General features: G+C 37.4%; 1 protein-coding gene across 1 annotated transcript; it reads left to right on the top strand.

Annotated features, from left to right (window-relative positions):
* Positions 1–761: 761 nt before the first annotated feature.
* Positions 762–14,367, top strand: LOC133785039 (3,9-dihydroxypterocarpan 6A-monooxygenase-like). The gene is made up of 2 exons (XM_062224298.1): positions 762–1,655; positions 13,750–14,367. Exons 1-2 carry the CDS (start codon positions 762–764, stop codon positions 14,365–14,367), a joined length of 1,512 nt encoding a protein of 503 aa, XP_062080282.1.
* Positions 14,368–14,831: the final 464 nt, after the last annotated feature.

A 14,831-nucleotide genomic window follows, 5' to 3' on the forward strand; every position in this document is an offset into this window, starting at 1 on the left:
GACCTATTATAATTAGTGATTGGTAGTTTGTTTTTGAAAATTAAATTCAAATCTGTATCCAAAATTTGTTAAGGAAAATTGAAAACGAGAAAAACTCGTTTTCTTAGTTTTGTGAAATTATTTTCCAAAATCTCACATATTCAGTTTCTGATATATTTTCAAATTTAATACCAATCACAGATTCAGTTTTTTAAAACTCAAAAACAGTTTACTGACATTGAACCAATCACATTTTCAAAAACATATTTTTAGTCACTAAATTCATATTTTCATTTCAGAATCCCACTTTTAAAAAATACAGTTTTCTAATCGCGAACCAATCATACCCATAATTTCTCAGTTTTTTTTTGTTTTCATTAATTGTTTTGAATATTATTATGTTTCCCTATATATAATGTAGTTGTCCATCTCATCATTTTTGTAGTTTTAACTTTTTGTCAAATTATAGCCATTGAAAACTCCATTGACAGTTTGGCACAACACTTCTTATAGAAAGAATATAATTATTTATATTAAATTAATCTATTATTTACATTTACCGGCGGCCTTCTAGTTTATTGTTGTGCCTACTTTTATCATTGCCTGAATAATTTTAACTGGTCTTTTATATTTCGACCAATATCGTTACTTTTAAAGTTATTGTTATTCTTTCTCCCAAATTAATTAATATATACTGATCGTTGATTCGATCTCCGAGCTCTTCTATGTTAATTTATAACTACTCTCTTGCAACGTCTCCATATAACAAAATAAAGTTAGCCATGGATGATCTCAAACCTTACATCATACTTTTCCTGGTCTGGCTAGTCTCGACCATCCTGGTACGAACCATACTGACCAAAACTCGAACCAAGGCTCGATCACCACCGACCCCATTTGCTCTCCCGATCATCGGACACCTCCACCTCCTCAGTCCATTACCACACCAAGCATTCCAAAAGCTTTCAAACCGCCATGGACCCTTGATTCATCTCACTCTCGGCTCAGCTCCTTGCATTGTCGTTTCCTCTCCAGAAGTAGCCAAACAGTTTTTCAAAAGCCACGAAGCTTCTTTCTCAAAACGACCCCAGTCGGTTGTCGTTGACCACCTTTCGTATCCCTCAGCTGACTTCACCTTAGCCCCGTACGGACCTTACTTTCAGTTCATGAAGAGACTCTGCATGTCTCGGCTTCTGGGTGGTCAAACTCTGAGCCAGCTTCTTCCGGTTAGGAGTGACGAGATAAAGAGGCTGCTGAAGTTGATGGTGAAAAAGGCTGAGTCAAAGGAACCGGTTGATGTTGGGAGAGAGTTGACTAAGCTCACAAGTAATGTCATTTCTAGAATGGTTATGAGCAAGAGATGTGCTGAGAATGATGATGAAGTTGATGAGGTTATGAAGGTGGTCAATGAATCGGCTGAGGTAGTGGGTACGTTCAACTTATCTGATTTCATTTGGTTCTGTAAGAACTTTGACTTGCAGGGGATCAAAATAAAAGGTAAGAAAGTCCATGAAAAGTTCGACCATATGATGGAGAAGATCATAAAAGAGCATCAAGAGCAGAGAAAGGAAGATGGTAATGGTGTGAAGGACTTGCTTGATATTTTGCTTGACATATCTGAAGACGATAGCTCAGAGAACAGATTAACGATGGAGCACATTAAAGCCTTTATCCTGGTAATATATGACTTATAAAAGAAAAATTATATATATTTGGTTTAGTTTTCTTGGGGTGCGTGCTATATCGACTAGGATAGTAATTCTAAAGGAATAAAAATCGACTGGGGCAGATAACCTGTCCCTCCTATGTCCCTCTAATTGCATTTTAAAGCTGCTTCTTGATAATTGCATTAGAAAGAAAAAAAAGCATTGTTTCGAGGCTTTGATTTTGCAGCTTTTGCAAAAAACTCCTTTGAGGTGTTTCTTTCACCATCATTAACTGTTTGATATGAATTTACCTACATGATTATGAATCTAAGCATAAATCTATATATCTTACCTATTATATTAATAGCTATGTAACAAGATTTCGTATGTTTTGACGGTATTTCGTATGTTTATCATATTGATTGGAAATAAATAAGTTAAGTTTATCATAACTGTTAACATAAATCCAATAATTATTCATTCATCAGTTGCATTCTTTTACAAAAGAAAGTACTCAGCAATTACACCTTCTCATAAAAAGTAAAAACAAAAACTTCCAATAGTTACAACTTTTCACACAATTCTAATCCAAAACAACACAACTATATTCTCATTAGTACAATTATTTAAACTCCATAATCATCCTCATCAGTTCTCCATTGTTTTTAACAGTTCATCCTACTCTGAAACAAAAAAAATTAGAAACTGAGATTTATTTAGAAACACTTCATAATTTTATTAATATAAGAATCATCTTCATCAATTAAGAAAACTTATTCCTTTCTCTTAAATATTTTTCTTAGGTTTTTGAAGCAATACAATGTGATATAATATCTAAAGCTTCCAAGGAACAATCCTAAGGTTAGTTCAGTTAACTATGGTTATAGCATCTAAAATTTAGTTCAGCACATAGGCCTAATTAAATTCGGTAATTTGCAAAGAATTTTTCACTTGTAATTTAAATGCACATCATCACCACAATCATGAGATCAGACAAGAAATTTGAAAGAAAAAAATTGAGAAAAATAGAGTTCTTTCCTTCTGTGTGTATTGTTTCTGCAGTGTAATTTTCAAGAAAACAAATACCCTGTAGAGACCGTAATATTATTGTACCCATACGATTTAGCAACACGCAAACTTATTAAAATTATATCAGAAAAAAATCAGTATACTTCTATGCTAACCCCATTACATCCCTACACGAGAACTCCTCCACCAAACTCAAAACACAACCCAAAAATAGAAAAACTAAAGAGAAGAAAGGGAAACTCCAGATACTAGCTGGAGCAAAGATGAAGGGAGAAATAAAGTATTGATTATTTTCCTTTTCTCATACGAAATTAAAATTTATTATTACATGTATTTAAATCAAGATAAAAATGAATGAATATTACACATGCGGTTAAGTTTCTATTTGAGAGAAGAGCTTATCTATACAGTTCCTATCTGAACACAATTCAAAGAATGAATCTCAAAGAACTGCAAAAGCTGAGCTAGTACTTGAGTTAGAAATGTATTTATGGAAAAGATTACAAGAAGGCTTTGGCTGTTACTACAGCTTGTAACAGTAATTAACAAGTTGTAAAACAGAAAACAAGTGGCAAAAATAACAACCAAAACCACTCTTAACAACTAACTCACAAACTGAAAATAGAAAATGTCTAATGGTTATCATCCCCCCTCAAGCGAAAGGGTGAAGAGCACACTTTGAGCTTGGATTTGAGATACAGAAACCGATCAGTTGTTAAGGCCTTTGTGAGAATGTCAGCAGTTTGATCAACTGAAGGAACATGCCGAACTTCCACCTCTTTTGTTAAAATTTGATCTCTAACGAAATGGAGATCAATTTCAATATGTTTCGATCTTGCATGGAAGACTGGATTGGCTGCTAAAGAGGCTGCTCCTTGATTGTCAATCCATATGATGGGAGGTGCTGGTAGAGTAATTTGAAGTTCGCTCAAAACAGAGGACAACCATTTTACTTCAGCTGCAGTGTTGGCTAATGCGCGGAATTCACTCTCTGTGCTAGAAAGGGCAACCACTTGTTGCTTCTTTGCTGACCATGATATAAGATTTCCACCCAAGAAAACAGCATAGCCAATTGTTGAGTGTCTGTCATCAGGACAGCTCGCCCAATCAGCATCCGAGTATGCTTGAAGACACAATTTAGCAGCAGGTCGAATAAACAAGCCGTCATAAATAGTACCTTTGAGATATCTGAACAAACATTTACAGGCATCCCAATGTGTATTAGTTGGAGCATGTATAAATTGGCTTAGTTTATTGACTATAAATGCCACATTTGGCCGAGTCAAGGTAAGATACTGAAGAGCACCCAAAGTGCTTCTGTATAGGGACTGGTCAGAGAAGGGTTCACCACTTTTGAGAGAAAGATTACGAGAAGAATTGGTAGGACTAGGACTTGGTTTAACACCACTAAGTGTAGTTTAGTGAGCAAGTCAGCAATGTACTTAGACTGAGAGAGATACATACCAGATGGTGTTCTCTTTATTTTAACCCCCATAAAATAATGAAGAGGTCCTAGGTCCTTTACATCAAATTCTTTATTCAAATCAGCAATGAGTGTGGTGATGTGATCTTGATTGGGTCCTGTAATGAGTATATCATCCACATATACCAACAAAACAATGAGATTATGTCCAGATCCATGAATGAACAAGGAGTTGTCTGATTTGGACAAGCTGAACCCTTTGCTGTACAGAGTAGCTTTGAGCTTATCATTCCAAGCTCTTGGAGCCTGCTTAAGACCATAAAGAGCTTTGTTCAGCTTGCAAACATAAGTGGGATATGTTGGATCAACAAACCCTGGTGGCTATGGCATAAACACAGTTTCCTGTAATGTGCCATTGAGAAAAGCATTTGACACATCAAGCTGAGTGATCAGCCAGTTGAATGAGACAGCAAGTGTGAGCAGAATTCTAACTGTTGCTGGACGAACCATAGGATTAAATGTCTCTTTGTAATCAATTCCTGGAGTTTGAGAATAACCCTTAGCAACCAATCTTGACTTGTATTTATCAAGTATACCATCAGCTTTAAGCTTGATTCTATGCACCCATTTATTGCCCACCAAACTCATGGATGAGTCATAAGGTACTAGTGTCCAGGTCTTGTTTTTTTTCAATGCATTGTTTTCCTCTTGCATGGAGGCAAACCATCTTGGATCAGCAAGGGCCTGCTTAAGGGAATGAGGTTCTTTAGGCAAGAGAGATTCAAGGAGAGGGTGTGAAGTAGCATGATAAGCTTTGGGCTTATGTATCCCATATTTGGATCGGGTTTGCATTGAATGGGTATTAGTGGTGGATACTGGATTAGTTGAGGAGATGGAAGGATTTTGTGGTTGTTGAGGTGAAGGTGTTGGATCAGATGGGTTTGATATTTGTGGTGGCAAATTTGTGGGAAATGCAGGTAAGGCTGAATCAAGAGATACAATAGGACAACCATGAGTGATAAACCTGGAACAGGAGCCATGTTCTGTAGTAGCGGGAGCAGTAAAGGCAGTAGCAGTAGCAACAAGATCTCTTGATATATTAGTTGTAGTAGTAGGTGTAGCATGTGCCTCATGAACAGGTGCATCATGCACCTCAGTCACAGGTGCAGGGACATTAGTATGCAATGGTAGTGTCACAAAATTGATACTAGGAATGGACAATGAGTTAGTTGAGTTTACATGCACAGCTGGAGCTGGAGAAAGAGCAGGGAACTCTTCTTCATTAAAAGAAACATTCCTGCAATATATATTCTGCCTGCTGAATTTTCACATAAGTATCCCTTGTGATGTAATGAGTAGCCAACAAACGCACACTTTTCAGACCTGAGTGTTAGTTTGTGAGAATGATAAGGCCTTAAATGAGGGAAGCAGGCACAGCCAAAGGGCTTGAGAAAACCATAGTCTGGGAGTCTATGAAATATACATTCATAAGGAGAAATGTCTCCAATGACTGATGTAGGTAATCTATTGATCAAGAGTACTGCATTTTGAAAATCAAGCCACCAATAGGACAAGTCTAAACCAGCTTGAGCAAGTAGTGTTAAACCATTTTCAGTTATATGTTTATGCTTTCTTTCAGGGCGACCATTTTGTTCATGGTCATGAGGACATGGATGCTGAAAGTGAACCCCATGTTGGTTGAAAAACTGAGCTAGAGGTCTGTATTCCCCACCCCAATCGGATTGAACACATTTGATGGGAAGACTAAACTGTTTTTCAGCAAACAGTTTAAATTGAAGGAAGATAGGGTATGCTTGAGATTTCAAGGTTCAAGGTAAAATCCAAGTATACCTACTAAAATCATCTAGGAAGTGAATATAATATCAGTAGCCCTCCTTGGATGGGGTATGAGATGGACCCCATAAGTCGGTATGTCAAGGGGTTGAGATGCTCTAGACTCAGATAGGGAATATGTTAATTTGTAACTTTTACCTTGTTTGCATGGCTCACAAAATTTTAATGCTCTTAGGTTACTGGAAATATTAAGTTGAGATAAAACTTTGGCTAAGACTTTGGGGGCAAGATGCCCAAGTCTAGAGTGCCAAAGATTAACATTTGTTGTTTGAACATTTAAAACTTCAGGAGAAATAAGAGATGTAGACTCAAAAACAATTGTTTTATTTATTGACAATTCATTACAATTGAGTGGAGCTGAATTATCAGCTACAGAATTACAAGAAGAATGAGAAATAGAAGGTGTTTCTGAACTAGATTTATCTGTGGCTAGTGTTAATAATATAAGTTTTATTAATATGTAAGGGTAGTTTAGTCTTTTAGCCTCTCATTATTTTGGCTATATATTTTGTTGCTCTTGTACTCTTATTTTTCATCTCTTTTGACATAATGAAAACCTAGCCTCCCTTTTGATTCTCTCTCAATTCTCATTTTGTTTATTTTGCAAAATTATCATGGTATCAGAGAAATGTTCTTGAGTATCCTTGATTTGGTTGCACTAGGATTACAATCTCGGTGATTGAATGGGCAGAATTATTCGTATTGGCATTATGTTATGAAAAAATTTCTGAAAGGGAAACGTATGTGGGGTTATGTTTCTGGAACTTCCACGAAATTGAAGGACGATAAGGATGAGAGCTTTGTAGAACAGTTGGATCTTTGGGATGCCAACAATTCAAAAATCATCACTTGGATCAAAAACTCGGTTCAACAATCAATCAGTATCCAATTGGCGAAATATGAGATGGCGAAGGAAGTTTGGGAGCACTTGGAAAGGTTGTATACACAGTCTAATTTCGCAAAGCAGTATCAGTTGGAGATTGACATTCGGGCCCTTCAACAGAATAGCATGAATGTTCAGGAATTTTATTCTACTATGTCTAATCTGTGGGATCAGCTTGCTTTGACTGAATCAACGGAGTTACGGGCATTTGCCCCTTACATTGCTCGGAGAGACGCACAGCGTCTGGTTCAATTTTTGATGGCTCTTCGAGATGAGTTTGAAGGTTTTCGTGGAACAATCCTGCATCGTAGTCCTCTTCCGTCGGTTGATTCGGTGGTTAATGAGTTGTTAGCAGAAGAGATTCGCTTGAAGTCTCGTGTTGATAAAAGGGGGTGAAAAAGGGGATTCTTCCTTCTCTGAATCCCTCTGTCTTTGCAGTTCCTCATCGGCCAGCCTCCAACAATCAACACAAGACTCAAACTAAGGTTGGCTACGACGAATGCAGTTTTTGCAAGCAAAAGGGACACTGGAAGGCTCAATGTCCCAAACTGTTAAATAGGGCGCAATCACCGAATCAGTCTCCTCACTGAAAATCTGGCAACCAACCTCATCGACCTCTTCATTCTATGTCTTCGAACATGGCAGCTATTGTTCCACCAGCAGATTCTGGAAGCACTCCTAGTACCTCGATTGATACACTCACAGAGCAGTTTCAGAAGTTCATTGCCTCGCAGCCACACGCCATGTCAGCCTCCTCACACATAGGTTTGCCTTCTAGTAGTACACCAGGTATATCTTCCTCTATTTGAGTCCTTGATTCTGGAGCTTCACATCATATGTCACCTAATTCCAATTCCTTCATGTCCATTAAATCAGCACCCTCTGTAACTGTCATGACTGCTGATGGCACTCTCATGCCATTAGCAGGGATTGGCTCGATTTGCACTCCAAAAATGTCAATCTCTGATGTATATCATATTCCAAATCTCACTTTGAATCTTGTCTCTGTTGGTCAATTATGTGACTCTGGTTTCTCAGTTGTTTTCTCTAATTCTTGTTGTTATGTGCAAGATCCTCATTCCAATAAGCTGATTGGGACAGGTCGTAGGCAGGGGGGCTTTACATTTTAGATGAGTTGAGAGTTCCTGATGTTGCAGCTTCTAGTGTCGATTTGTCTTCATTTCGTTTAAGTTCGTCTTCATCTAGTTTTTATTTATGGTATTCTCGTCTTGGACATGTATCTGGTTCACGTTTAAAGTACTTAGCTTCCACAGGAGCATTAGGAAAGTTACAAACCCATGATATTTCAGATTGTTGTGGTTGCAAATTGGCAAAATTTTCTGCTTTACCTTTTTATAAGAGCATTTCTGTTTCTCTTGCACCTTTTGATTTGATTCACTCTGATGTGTGGGGGCCATCACCCGTTCTAACAAAAGGTGGATCACGTTACTATGTCTCTTTTATTGATGATTATACTCATTTTTGTTGGGTCTATCTTATGAAACATCGTTCTGATTTCCTCGCAATTTATCATATGTTTCGTGCTTTTGTTAAAACTCAACATAATGTTGTTATCAAATGTTTTTGATGTGATCTGGGTGGTGAATATACCTCCAATCGTTTCTCTGAATTGCTTGCTTTAGATGGTACCTTACATCAAACCTCTTGTACTGATACACCAGAGCAAAATGGGGTTGCCGAAAGAAAACATAGACACATTGTTGAAACTGCTCGTTCTCTCTTATTGTGTGCTTATGTTCCTAGTGAATTCTGGGGGGAAGCCATTCTGACTGCAGTTCATTCAATCAATAGAATTCTGTCATCTGTCACTTCAGGTCTGTCTCCCTTTGAAAAACTTTATGGTCACCCTCCTGATTATTCTTCATTGAGAGTCTTTGGTTCCACATGTTTTGTTCTCCGTCCTCATGTTGAACGTAGTAAGCTTACTTCTCGTTCCGCTCTTTGTGTATTTCTTGGTTATGATGAAGGTCAAAAAGGATATCGATGTTATGATCCTGTTAGTCAAAAACTCTATGTTTCTCGTCATGTTGTGTTTCTTGAGCATATACCTTTCTACTCTATTCCATCGGACACCCCCAATCTACACAAATCTGATCTCACTCGTAATGATCCATTTGATTCTTGTACTGTTGATACTCTTAACTCTGCAGATGTCGGTTCTCAGCCTGTCGAAGTCCCTTCTGTCCCTACTACTGCCCAAGATGCTTCTGAGATTGTGGATCCTGCTCCTCCTCCTCGCTACCCTCAAAGAATTCGTAAGTCCACACAGTTACCTGATTTTGTCTACTCCACTTATTCTGATTCTTTCTCTTCTTTTTTGACTTCTATTCACCAACTCTCTGAGCCCTCTTCCTATAAAGAGGCTATTCTTGACCTTCTTTGGCAGCAGGCAATGGCTGAAGAACTCTCTGCGTTGTACAAGACAGGTACTTAGGATATTGTTTCTCTTCCTGTGGGGAAGCGTGCTATTGGTTCCCGTTGGGTTTACAAGATCAAGACTAAGTCTGATGGGTCAGTAGAGCGGTACAAAGCTCGTTTGGTTGCTAAAGGCTTTGCTCAGGAGTATGGGATGGATTATGAGGAAACTTTTGCTCCAGTTTCCAAACATACCACTATTCGTACTCTCATTGTTGTTGTGTCTACTCGACAGTGGTCCATTTCTCAAATGGACGTTAAAAACGCCTTCTTGAACGGGACTCTTCAAGAAGAAGTTTACATGGTTCCTCCACTAGGTGTTCCTCATAATTCAGGAGAAGTTTGCAGATTGAAGAAGGCTCTTTATGGGCTTAAACAAGCTCCCCGAGCCTGGTTTGAAAAATTCTCCATCGTGATTATTTCTCTCGGCTTCCACCCCAGTGCACATGATTCATCTCTCTTTGTTAGGTGTACTTCTTCTGGCCTCACTTTACTCTCTTTATATGTTGATGATATGATTATCACCGGTGATGATGCGAATGGGATAACGGAGTTGAAAATGCACTTGACTCGTGAATTTGAGATGAAAGATTTGGGTTCCCTACGGTACTTTTTAGGGATAGAAGTAGCTTACTCTCCTCGTGGCTATCTTCTTTCTCAATCTAAGTACATTGCGGATATTCTCGATCAGGCTCGTCTCTCTGATGCTCGCACTGTTGATACCCCTCTTGAGCTTAATGTCAGGTATTCTTCATCTGATGGTGTTGCCTTGTCAAATCCCTCGCTATATCGCACTCTGGTTGGTAGCTTAGTGTACCTTACTATCACCAGGCCAGACATCGCTTATGCAGTTCACATTGTCAGTCAGTTTGTTGCGTCTCCCACTACCGTTCATTGGGCAGCTGTGCTTCGTATTCTTCGATATCTTCAGAGAACTCAATTTCAGAGTTTTCTTTTTCCATCTACGTCTACTTTAGAGTTACGTGCCTATTCAGATGCAGATTGAGGTGGTGATTGTACTGATCGCAAATCTACCACTGGTTTTTGTATATTTTTTGGAGATTCTCTTATTTCTTGGAAGAGTAAAAAAACAAACATTTGTCTCTCGATCTTCTACAGAAGCAGAATATCGTGCCATGGCCTCCACTACCGCTGAAATTGTTTGGTTGCGTTGTTTACTTGCTGATATGGATGTTATTCTCTTAGATCCCACTTCGATGCATTGTGACAATATTAGTGCTATTCAGATTACTCGCAACTCCGTTTTTCATGAGCGCACGAAACATATTGAGATAGATTGTCATCTTACTTGTCACCACTATCAGAATGGGACCATCACTTTACCATTTGTCACTTCCGCTATGCAGATTGCCGACTTGTTTACGAAGGCTCATACTATTTCTCGTTTTCGTTTCTTAGTTAGAAAACTCTCGATGCTTCCCGCAAATGCATCGTGAGTTTGAGGGGGGATGTTAATAATATAAGTTTTATTAATATGTAAGGGTAGTTTAGTCTTTTAGCTTCTCATTATTTTGGCTATATATTTTGTTGCTCTTGTACTCTTATTTTTCATCTCTTTTGACATAATGAAAACCTAGCCTCCCTTTTGATTCTCTCTCAATTCTCCTTTTGTCTATTTTGCAAAATTATCAGCTAGATGACACTGAAGTTTCACATTTGGAGTGGAAAAGGAGCGGTGAGACAGCGTGTACAGGCCATTTTTAACTCTCCCCTTGAGCAAAACAGTCCATGTGACCTTGTCCTTGACAAAACAACAAGTGGAATGAAATTCCAAGAAAACGTTATTATCATTGGTGAGTTGAAGGACACTAACAAAGTTTTTGGTAATGCTAGGGACTTTTAAGATAGTGTTTAACTTTGAAAGAGATTTAGAGGAGGGTAAAGAGGAATTACCAACATGGGTGATGGGAAGTCTCTTACCATTGCCAACAGCTAGAGCTTCTGAACCAGAGTAGGGAGTCTCAGATTCGAGATGCTGCATTCCTTGGGCAACATGGTTGGTGGTACCCGTGTCTGCATACCAATCATAGTCATCAACAAACTCAGGGATGGTGGTATACGAGTAGGCCTGTGGTGCTTCTTGATTATCAATTTCAGTGAGAAATGCCTTGGATTCCCCAACTTTGGGTGTAACAAATGCCTTATCAAATCGATAATGACACACAGCAGCAGTGTGTCCAAGCTTGTGGCAGACTTGACAAAGCAGTTGAGGGACAGATGGATTGCCACGACCATAAAATCTTCCAGATGATCTATTATTATAGCCATTAGAACCATGACTTTGATATCCATATGAGCGATTTGGGGCACCAGGACCATTTCTTGATGTATTGATGCTGAGATTGGCAGACATTCTGGAAGCAAGATCACCGATATTGTAATGTCTTTCAAGCCTTCTTTCATGGGTTAACAATAAAGATTGTATGGACTCTAAAGAAAGATCATCTACAAGACTGGTCACATGAACAACAACAGGGTCATATTCAGGACCTAGTCCATTGAGTAAGTGCATTATTAAATCACTTTCTTCCATCGGATGGCCATCGGTGGAGAGAGAATCAGCTAACAATTTGACCTTATCAAAGTAATTTGAGATTGAGAGATTACCCTTTTTGATTGTTGATAGTTGAGATTTTATTTGGAGCAATCAGGCTTTGGATTGGCTCGAGAAGCGTTGTTCAAGAGCACGCCAGGCATCAAAGGACGATGTGTGATGAGCCAAAGATCCAAGAACTGTCTCAGTCATGGACGATCGGAGCCAGCTGAGGAACAATTGATCTTTGCGTTTCCAGGTGGTGAATTCAGGGTTGAGATCGCCGGTGACAAGTCTCTGAACAGGGGCAATGCCGGTGAGGAGAAGGTCATCAAGTCCATGACCAATGACAGTGGGAATCACTTGAGATTTCCACGCAAGATAGTTTGTGCGATCGAGGCAAATTATGAGAGAAGAATTCAATGAATTCTGAAAGGGATTCCATTGCTGCATCAGAGCAATTGCCATAATCGCAGCAGCGGTTGGGGGCGCTTGAGCTGATGTTGTACGTTCTAGGTTTCTAGGATCCATGATCGACGTTAGTCAAAGGCTTCCTAATACCATGAGAGAAGAGCTTATCTATACAGTTCCTATCTGAACACAATTCAAATAATGAATCTCAAAGAACTTTAAAAGCTGAACTAGTTCTTGAGTTAGAAATGTATTTATATGGAAAAGATTACAAGAAGGCTTTGGCTGTAGTTAACAGCTTGTAACAGTAATTAACAAGTTGTAAAACAGAAAACAAGTGGCAAAAATAACAACCAATACCACTCTTAACAACTAACTCACAAACTGAAAATAGAAAATGTCTAGTGGTTATCACTATTGTATTGTATTTTTTAAAAAAAAAAATTACAATAGACAAGTTGAATTATTCACCACGTTCAAAGCTACGTGGAAGAGAGGAGAGACTATAAGGCTTCACTCTTAGACACATTACATCTCTTATTTTTATTAATTATATTCTTCTGTTTAATTTTATATTGAGAAATATTTATATCTTATTAGGTAGCTGGTATATTTATTGAATTGTGTTTCCTTTTATTTGTATTATTTGGATTTTTTTTCATCACAATTTTTTTTTGTATATTTTATATGGATTTGTTAGTCTTGAATAGAAATCTATTAATTCCAACCATATCTATATTAATCCCCCCTCCCCTTTAAAGTTTCTACTGCTATAAGATAAATTAATGTACATTAATTTACATTAACAAGAATAAAAAAATATATTTTGTAAAAAAAGAAGAAAGAATAAATATTTTTTTTTATTAAAATATAGATAGTATTTCTATAATATATATATATATATATATATATATGTAGTTTGTTGAATAAGACGAGAGAATTGAAAGAAAAAATTAAATTAAATTAAAATTAACCTTTTCTAAGCTCCTTTCTTATTCTTTTACTAATTAATATTGTCAAAGCCTTTCACCGCTTAATTTTTTTTTCATAACTTTATATATATATATTATGTTATTCCAGCAAGGTACTTCAAAATAATTCTTCACATAATATACATCAACAACATTTTTAATTAAATCATGTTATACATTTTAATGATTTATCAATTTCTAATATATGTTATAGGGTTTACTTATTTCGAAACTATTATTAATATATAAAAACATCATCTAATTAATTTTCTGAATATTACATTGATCTAAAAAAAGAAAATATAACGTGCATTGTGTAATTTTCTCTAACAGCATTAGATATGTAGAAAGATAGTATTATGATATGATAATTAATTCCTCAAAAGAGAATGTTTATACTATTTTTGGAAGTGTGGCTCCTTAATATTTGCCTATAGCCTTTCCTTCTATTGATATTAGGTCTGGTTTTGACTATCTCAGTGTTACTTTTATTTACATAAAGAGTGCAACTTTAGTAAGGTCGCTTTATATCTGAATAGATTGATCTCTTTATGATTTTCCAGGATATATTCGTTGCTGGAACAGACACATCTTCCATTACTATTCAATGGGCACTTGCAGAGTTAATAAACCACCCAAAAATAATGAAGAGATCAAGAGAAGAGATCGATTCAGTAGTTGGTAAAACTAGACTAGTAGAAGAATCAGACATTGCCAACCTACCTTACCTTCAAGCTATAGTGAAAGAGACCTTAAGACTTCATCCAGCAGGGCCAATAATAGTCAGAGAAGCCTCTGAAGATTTCACCGTTAATGGTTATGATATTTCAGAAAAGACTCGAATATTTATCAACGTTTGGGCCATCAATAGGAACTCAAAGAGTTGGGAAAACCCACTAGAGTTTAACCCAGAGAGATTCCTCAGTATGAACCAATTGGATGTGAGGGGACAACACTTCCATTTCTTGCCATTTGGGAGTGGAAGAAGAGGGTGCCCAGGGATTAGTCTTGGAATGCATGTTGTACAGACCAGTCTTGCTGCTATGGTTCAGTGTTTTGAGTGGAATGTTGATGGGATAGGTGGCATTGTTGACATGGAAGAGGCACCTGGTATGACCCTCCCAAGGGCTCATCCCCTACTTTGTGTTCCAGTGATTAGGTTTAGTCCTATACCACTGTGAAAAAGTCTCATACTTTTGTCTTTATTGTAACAAGTCAAATTGATGAAGGTTACAAACTGGAGACTTACAAACTGACGTGTGAACTTCATTTGGATGGCCCATGTGATGATATGCTTAAACTATAAATATTGCAGGGCCTGTTTTTCTATTTTTAGTTGGAGTAAAGCTAGCTTTTGTTTGCTATAGAATATACGCACTATGCCATCATTTAATAAATTGGCTATAGGTATATGCTTTTCACAAAAATAAAAAACGTTTTAATGGTGCGTTTTGGCACACATGATTGGACTGGGGTAGACTAGATTGGAATATTTTTACCCACTTTTACATGGCCCATTTAATTTTTACCCATATTTTAACCTTCTTGCTTTTATACTCATTTTTATAATCAACCTTCTCATCATATCATTTATTCTACTCGAACACTCTACCACGACACAGTGACTTGACACTTCATCTTCCAC

This window comes from Humulus lupulus, chromosome 6, assembly GCF_963169125.1.
Source record: "Humulus lupulus chromosome 6, drHumLupu1.1, whole genome shotgun sequence".
Taxonomy (NCBI): Eukaryota; Viridiplantae; Streptophyta; class Magnoliopsida; order Rosales; family Cannabaceae; genus Humulus; species Humulus lupulus.

Bases quoted from the DNA above. Each gene is read 5' to 3' on its own strand.
- LOC133785039 (XM_062224298.1), top strand. From the start codon at position 762: ATGGATGATCTCAAACCTTACATCATACTTTTCCTGGTCTGGCTAGTC. The intron at 1,656-13,749 runs GTAATATATGAC...ATGATTTTCCAG, and splicing joins ACATTAAAGCCTTTATCCTG to GATATATTCGTTGCTGGAAC.